Source organism: Eublepharis macularius, chromosome 1 (genome assembly GCF_028583425.1).
Source record: "Eublepharis macularius isolate TG4126 chromosome 1, MPM_Emac_v1.0, whole genome shotgun sequence".
In the NCBI taxonomy this organism is placed as follows: Eukaryota; Metazoa; Chordata; class Lepidosauria; order Squamata; family Eublepharidae; genus Eublepharis; species Eublepharis macularius.
In genome coordinates, this window is record NC_072790.1 from 166,680,195 (window position 1) to 166,688,869 (window position 8,675).

General features: G+C 42.5%; 1 protein-coding gene across 2 annotated transcripts in view; it reads right to left on the minus strand.

The window, feature by feature from the left end:
- LOC129336265 (zinc finger protein 318-like) overlaps window positions 1–8,416 on the minus strand; it is a 50,067-nt gene extending 41,651 nt beyond the window's left edge. For both annotated transcript variants that reach the window (XM_054989382.1, XM_054989373.1), the window contains exons 1-2: window positions 8,130–8,416; window positions 4,016–4,224 (exon numbers count right to left, since the gene is read on the minus strand). In XM_054989382.1, coding sequence (XP_054845357.1) covers window positions 4,016–4,224; window positions 8,130–8,384 — 464 coding nt within the window. In that variant the 5' untranslated portion in view covers window positions 8,385–8,416. The remainder of the gene's footprint in view (window positions 1–4,015; window positions 4,225–8,129) is intronic.
- Between the last annotated feature and the right edge of the window lie 259 nt (window positions 8,417–8,675).

Genomic DNA, 8,675 nt, shown 5'->3' on the forward strand with positions numbered 1-8,675 from the left:
TCCATTTAGTGATGCGCTGGCAGAGTATTTTTCCTGTTTAATCGATACCTGTATTCGAAGGGCATTTATGTTGGCCCATTTTAATGTGCTCCCTTCTGCTGTCCTATTTGGGAGATTCAAAAAAATCCCATTTGGAGAAAGGTTATGCCCCTGTGGGATGTTGGAAATCGAGGATACAGCCCATGTACTTTTATCGTGCAGATTTTATGATGATTTACGTGCATTTCATTTGGATTACCTACTGCAATCGCTGGAGGGCAAATCTGTTGAGAGTAAGATAGTGAGTCTTTTAGCCTCAGCCAAGGTTGAAGTCACTGAAATGGTGGCAAACTTCCTTTACCATGTATACAAGAGGAGAAGTGTGTTTAGAATGTTTACCAATTAACAGGCTCCACTTGTTTTTGACACTGTTATGGTTATGCCAATAAAGGTTCTGTCTTGTCTTGATACTGCAAAGCTAAACATAATAAACTTTACAAGTTGAGTATTAAAGCCGAGTACATTCAATTAAAAGAAATCTAGCTTGACGTTTTGATCTGTCATAGTTTTTTTTCACATCTGAGCTGGATTATGAGAGGAATAGCATGGATTATGAGAGGATTATGAGCATGGAATAGTTGTTCCAGGATTGGACCAGGATCTGGGAGACCCAATCAGAATCCCCACTCTGCTATGGAAGTTCATAGAGTGACCTTGGGATAATCACACACTCTCAGCCTAAAATACCTCACAGGGTTGTTGTAAAATGGGGAAGAAGAGAACTGTAAACCTCTTTGGGTTTGGTTTGGAATTCAGATTAAAATATTGAATTTTGGCTGATTCGGTGAAATTCAGATATTCCGAAACAAAAAATTCTGAATTTTTACTGAATTAATTTGGTAAAATTCGGCCATTGCTTCCTCTGGGAAAATAAATCAAGGTGAATCCACTAGGCCGGGGGTGGGGGCATCATTTTTCAACCAAACCAACAAATTTGCAGGTGATCTACTCCTGATTGTCCTCTAAGACTTCCCAAGTTTCAGAAAGATTGGACTCCAGGGTCCAATTCCATGGGCCCTGAACAAAGTACCCCTAGCCACTCCACTGTCTCCTATGAGGAAAAAAAATCAAAGCTGACTCGCATTGCAGAAACACAGTGAGGCAAGGTTGCCATGGCCAAGGCACACTCCCAAATGTAAGCTGAGCTCATCAGAGAGAAAGCCCAACAGAACCAAACTGAAGCAAAGGGGACCAACATCACACCAGAGAATCTTATCCATTCCACCAAAACCAATCTCAAGCAAGGGACACTGTTGCAACTTAGCCCAACAGAAGCAAATTGAAGCAAGGAAATATCTTGTGCTAAAAGCTGGGAACCCCTCCTTCAGGCCACAATTAGCAATGACTCAAGGAAATTCTGGTCCCTGATAGCCAACTCTATGGGAAGGAAGAGTTTAGCAAACAACTTAATTATGGCCGACTGCTGGCACAAATATTTTTCAGAGATTTTTCAAGATAATAGGTGCAGTCCTAAAGAGGAATTTGATCTCTATCTGGAGGATTGTCCTCTATGGGAGCCAGTGTCGACTGAGGAGACCGAATCTCTTGCAGCACTCAAACTGGGTAAAGCCCCGGGGCCCGATGCTATCCCCCCTGAGGCTATTAAGGCTTTCCCTCAGTGGTGGGCCCCCTTCCTGGCTGCCTTGTTTTCAGCTATAGATAGGTCAGGAGTAATTCCTAAAGAATAGAACGCTGTTTTAGTACCTATTTTTTAAAAAGATGATCCACAGCTTCCTAATAATTATAGACCAATTTGTCTCTTATCCATCATAGGTAAGCTATATGCGAACCACCTGGCCAACAATCTCAAAGCTTGGATTTCAGACCAGCAAATCCTGGGGCCTGAGCAAATTGGCTTTTGCTAAGGTAAATCAACCCTGGACCACTGTGTTGTTCTTAGTCACCTAATAAATAAATATAGAAAAGGAAAAGGCCCTAAACTATACACGGCCTTTTTAGATCTCAAGGGAGCGTTTGACTCAGTGCCTAGGGATATTATGTAGAAGAAACTGAGCCTAATGGGGATCGATAGGCGTTTGCTTTACCTGATACAAAAACTTTACTCTGAAACCACCTGTCAGATCAGATGTTCGAAAGAAGGAGATCTAACTTCCAGGATTGCAATTACATTGGGTGTCAAACAAGGCTGTACTGTGGCCCCTTTACTGTTCAATCTTTTTCTAAATGATTTGGCACCTTTTTTGAGCTCTGACAATGGCCATTTCCCTAAATTGGGAATGAGACACATCCCCTTATTGTTGTATGCCGATGACGCTGTACTCCTTTCACTCTCAAAAGTCGGGATGAAAAAGATGCTGACGTTTCTTAAATTATTGTGATAAGAACAAGCTCTCCCTAAATTTTGAGAAGTCCAAAATTATCATATTTGGTCGAAGCTGGAGGCCCTTTAATTGGACTGTACAAGGTAACTCCATTGAACAGGTGAAGAGCTTCAGATATCTCGGAATCCATTCCACTACAGTGGAAATTGGGCCACTCATATTAGGGAAGCGGCAAGGGCAGTGAACAGCAGTGAACTCGCAATCTCTCGCTTCTTTTACACGAAAGGAAACCAATTTATACCAGCTGTCCTTAAAATGTTTAACTATAAAATATGTGCTAAGCTACTTTATGGTGCTCCTATTTGGATTTCTGCTTCCAATGAAGCGATCGAAAGAGTCCAATCTAAATTTCTTAGGAAAACCTTGGGGCTTCCAGCTTGCGTACCTTATGCGGCAATTTGCCTCGAGACAAATCAGAGACGTTTAGTTACAAAGGCGTCGATCTCAACCTTCAAATTCTGGTTTCGCCTACATTTTCGAAGCGGGCCTAATAGTCTCATAATGTATATGTTACGTGAGTCTAACACATGTGACTGGTTGAACTATATTGAAAGGAAAATTACATTGATGGGGCTCAACGTAGAAGATCTGTACCCTTTATCGGAGAAGAATGCTTTTGTTAGGATTAAACAGAGGCTAATTGACATGGAGATGCAAGACCTTAGAAGCCTCGCTTCGGGACATTGCTCTCCTGTTCAATGGGGGATTCCATTTAGTGATGCGCCGGCAGAGTATTTTTCCTGTTTAATCGATCCCTGTATTCGAAGGGCATTTATGTTGGCCCGTTTTAATGTGCTCCCTTACAATATCTTGTGCTTCCGGCTTGGTACTGCTTGGTTCTATTCTGTGGTGTTCCCCCACAGTTCCTAGCTGCTGTGAACGACACTGGTTCTGTTGGACTAAGTTGCAATAGTGGTTTGGCTGGAATGTGCCTTGGCCATGGCAACCTTGCTCCAGTAGGACTCAGCAGTGGGACTAAGTGCAGTGGGACTCAGCTTTGACCTTTTTCCTATAGGAAACAATGGAATGGCTGGGAGCACCTTGTTCAGGGGCCCGTAGAATTGGATCCTGGAGTCTAATCATCTTGAACTTTAGAGCAACCTTATAGGACAAGTCAGGAGTAGGTGCCCTCCAAATTTGGTGAAATTTGGTTAAAAACTGACAAACAGATCCAGCCCACTGGATAGCCGCATTCCCCATAGGGAATAATAGCTGAATATTACTGATTTTTTCAGAAACAGCCAAATCGAATTAGAGAATTAATTTGGAATTTAGGGAATTAGAAATTTTTCCTCAGATTTGGTACAAAAATTTGGATTTACTAAAAAATTTTGGTGCACACCCCTATGAGAGAGACAAAGTGTGCAATATACCTGTTCTACTATTGATATACTTTCACTATCTTTCCTAGTATAAACTGTTCCTGTTATCTATCGCATGGAGATACAAACGTTGAACCTCAATAAAAGACAGCTAAAAACCCTAGATCCAGAACATATATATGTCAAACCCAACCAAGTCCAGTTGTTTTGCATTTTCTATATCCAAAAGAGGTCTTAGTTGTATTATATAATGTACAGGACAAGAGCCAAGATGTTCTTGATTCTGAAATGCTGATCTTTAGAGACCCCTACCTGTCAACATCACTTAGGCTATCAATGGGCAAGCCCAGACTGTCAGATAGTCTTCTTCGCTCTTGTGTGGCAATATCATAACAATCACTGCTAAATTCAGTCCACAGGCTCTGTTCCACTGAAGATTCAGAGTGTCGACTTGGAGAATAACTGCCCAGGAATTGTGGGTATCTTTGAGAAGAGTGTAAGTGCCATTTTGGAGAACGTGTCTACAAAAGGAGAAAAATACAACCCCATCATTCACAATATTCTTTTATTAAGGATAGTTTTCAGAGCTTTTGCAAAACAGATTGTACTGCAACTCAGTGTTGATTTCAAACATATAACATATTCTAATGTGCATGACCTGGGTTGAACACATCTGAAAAATAACTAACAGAAAAAGAAGAGTAAATGGACAATTTGCAGAATGAAGTATGTAACGGAATTCCCCAAGGAGATCTATTAAGGCTGGTTCTATTGAACTCATTCATAAATTATCTGGTCTCAGCAATATGCAATGAAGCAGCCAAATTGCCAGTGATACAAAACTATTCAGGATGGTGATGGATAGAAAACTGAAGCAAATGAAGCTCAGTGACAACACTCAGTCATCATATGGCAAACTCTGTTTGCAACTTGTTTCCATGCTCCCATGCTTCCCTTCCACCTCCACTTGTATATACATGAATGTAAATAAATGCAACTCCTATTCATTCTGTGAACTTAATGAAGATCATTGGGCACACCAGAGTTTATTTCCTCTCCATAAACCAGGATTCTAAACTGGAATTAAAACAAAGATTTACAACTCCAATTTGCATAATGAAAACAAAATCAGATTTGCTCAGATACTTGGCATTTGGATGTCCTGTGTAACTGAAGCTTGATTCATGTCTTCCCAGTTCAGGAAGCCTTCAGCTGCCAAAGGGCCAAGGCTGCGTTCATACCCACAATGAACAAAGGTAATTTCAGAATACAACCAATGTAAGTAAACATAAAGAGAAAAGCGATGCAAAAAGATCTTAACTTCACACATGCACTGGTGGAATTTGAACTGGCAGTCTAACAGAGAACTTTGTACTGCATAGCTCAATCAAATTAACTCAGACAGCAGCAGTGATGAAAATAACTTCATGCTACAGATAATGATGTTGAAAATAAAACTGCCAGCATCATAATGCCTGTATAAATCATATAACACTGCTGTAAATTTTAAAAAGTATAGTTATGGTTGCCTCATTTCACAAAGAGGCATCATAGAACTTGAAAAGGTACAGAAATGATTGAAGGGAACAGCTAGCTTAGGCTAGTGAAAGTTGCTAAACACAACAAAAAAGAATTCTTTGGTTATGTTTGGAGCAAGAAAAAAAACAAAGAAATGATAGGCCTGCTGCAAGAATTTTAACAGATGCTCATCTACTACTTTGACATACAGTGCAATCCTAAGCAGAGTTACACCAGTCTAAGCCCAATTATTTTAATGGGCTTAGAATTGAGTAAGTCTTTTTAGGATTGCACTGTTAGTTTTCTCTTACAAGGGAGATTGTGCTCAACCTTTCAAAAAAAAAACATAAGATGGTGGAAGGGAGTTGCAGCGTAGGAGAGGCATGAGATATGTAAACAACTATCTTGTTTAAATGAAATTGTCCTCTGGGCCAGATGAATTGCATCCTAGGGTACTAAAGGAATTTGCTGGTGTGATTTTGGAGCCACTGCCTATAATCTTTGAGAATTCATGGAGAACAGGTGAGGTGTCAGAAGACTGGAGGCAGGCAAATGTTGTCCACATCTTCAATAAGGGGAAAAAGGAAGATCCATGTAACTACCAACCTGACAGCTTGCTGTCCATACTTTGAAAGGTTTTTGAACAAATCATCAAGCAGTCAGTCCTTGAGCATTTAGAAAAGAAAGCTGTGATTATTAAAAGCCAGCATGAGTTCCTCAAAAAAAAGCATGTCAAACCAACCTTATCTCCTTTTTTGATAGTTAATACCTTGGTATATCAGAGGAATGCTATGGACATAGCTTAGCTTGATTTCAGTAAGGCACCACGATATTCCTGTTAACAAGTTTGGGTGGTGCTACTGCTTAGGTGGATTTGTAATTGGTTGACCGATTGTACTCAAAGAGTGCTTGTAAATGCTTCCTCATCCCCTAGGAGAGGAGTGACAAGTGGAGTGTCTCAGGAATCTGTCCCAGGCCCTCTGCTGTTCAACATCTTTATAAATGCCTTGGATGAAGGAATAGAGGAGATGCTCATTAAGTTTGCAGATGATACTAAATGGGGAGGGGTAGCTAACAGAGTAAAAGAAAGAATCAAGATTTGGGATTGTAATGATTTTAAGTAAATGTGTATGTCTTTAAATGCTTAGTGTGGTACAGATGAAGAGTGGGGGGTGAAAGAGAGGGATGAGTGAGTGATATGATTGGTTGATGACTGAGAGTGTGGGCGGAGTGAATGCAGTTTTAGACTGAAAGTGGAGAGAAAATATTCAGTCAGGGCAAGAGAGGCAAGTGGTGTGCAGTCTTAGCATGTTTAAGCATTTCTGAGAAAAAATATTGAGTCTAGTTTTAGCAGGCAAGCTGTGTGCAGCCTGAGGGAGTTCATGTGTTTTTGAGAGAAAAGCAACCTGTGTGGAAGCCTGAACTGTATGTGTCTGTGGGACTATATATTCATTCTATTTGAAGCAGGCAAACTGTGTGTGCGCCTGAGAGAGAAAGTCTATGTGTATTTGAGTGAGAGGTTGATATCTGAAGCAGGCAAACTGTATGTGAAGCCTGAGAGATCTATATGACTGTGTCTATGAAAAGAAACTTTAACAACCAATAACACTCTTTGAAACCATCAAGCTTAAGAAATAATATGAAACCGATACGCTTCTTATAAAAATAAAAGTTTATTTGGGTTTTTTTATATCCCAGAGTATCTGTCATTCCTATATCCCATTCCTATCCTCAGGGCCACATAGTACCACGAAAAAGCCTGTCCCTTGGGCACGTTACTAAAGGGAAAATTTAAATAAAATACCTTGGAATATAATATTCCTGGTGGCAACAATCTACCCAGAGGTTGTAAGAGAAAAATTAAAGGCAAAATCTACCCAAGAGAAAGAAAAGGGTCATAACAGGGATGATCTTGACAAGCTAGAAAACTTGGCTAAATTTAACGAAATGAATCTAAGCAGGGATAAATGCAAAGTTCTGCATTTAGGTAGGAAAAATCAAAGGCATAAATATAGAATGGGGGAGACTTGTCTTGGCAAGAGTACATGTGAAAAGAATCTAGGAGTAGACCATACACTGAACATGAGCCAGCAGTATGATGCTGTAGCTAAAAAGCCGAACACAATTTGAGACTGAATCAACAGAGGTATAGCATCCAGATCACGCGAACTGATGGTATCGCTTTACTCTGCTTTGGTTAGGCCTTGCTTAGATTACAGTGTTCAGTTTGGGGAACCACAGGAGGATGCTGGCATGCTGGAACGCGTGTCCAAAGGAGGACAACAAAGATGGTGTGTGGTCTGAAGACAAATTCCTATCAGAAAAGGAAACATTAGAAAGACCTTCTTGACAGTTAGAGCAATTCCTTAGTGGAACAAGCATCTTCATGAAGTGGTGGGCTCTCCATTAAAACACTTTAAGCAGAGACTAGTAGCCTTCTATCCGCAATGCTTATTCTATGACTCAGTATGAACTTAGGCAAATTGTAAGAGGGCCAGTAGAAAGCTATGAGCCAATATGACAGCTATCCTGGAGATTTTTTGCTTTTCTCTGGGCATTGAGCAACAGGTCAGGGAGACAGGGAATCCGTGAGTTTCAGGCACCGTGCAGGAGACTGGACTAGATGACTCTTGGGGTCTTTGCCACGGCTATGGTTTCTATTAACGGTTTTCATGGAGCTGGTATTGAACAGCTGTAAGCAGCCTGCCATGGGTCAATCGTGGAAGCAGTGTGTGTGTGCATGGGCCAAAAATGTATATTCACGGATGGTTGCTCTGGGCTGCCAGAAACTGCGCAGAACTACCCTGGCCGGGGGAGGGGGTCTCCTGAAAGAGGCAGCGGAAGCTCCGCTTCAGAGAGAAGGGCGGGGGGAGAAGGGTAACCGAGGCCGAGTCTTCGGAGATCTTACCCGGCTCAGGCTGCCGTCCCGCTGCTCGGACCCGCGGCGGGTCCGGCTGCCCCCGGACGGGGAGCACACCCTACTCGTGCGGCGCGGGGAGGGCGAGCGGCGAGAGGAGCGGCTGCTGGACGGCGAGCGGCGGCCCCGGGGAGAGGGCGAGCGCGAGCGGCGCGGGCTGCGGCCTCGAGTCGAGGTGTCCGAACGGGAACCCCGAGAGCCCGAGCTGCTGCTCTCCTTGGACCGACCGCTGCCGAAGCAGTACATGACGGAAAACTATCACGGAAGCCGCATTCACTCCCTCCCCTGTACGCACTCCTTGCGCATGCGAAGTAACCGCCGGAGGAGGGAAAAAGTACAGCCCTCCAAACAAAATGGCGGAGGCGGGCGTGAAGTCACGTGGCGGAGGAGAGAGGCGGAGCTGAGGGGAAGCCCCCCCCCCCTGCGAGTTCACATCTTTCTCACGTTGTTTGGTGTTGACAAGACGCGGCTGCTCTTTAAAAAGTAAGATAAGCGCTCAAAGAAAAAGAGAACCTACGATAAGCTCTTGCGGTTCTC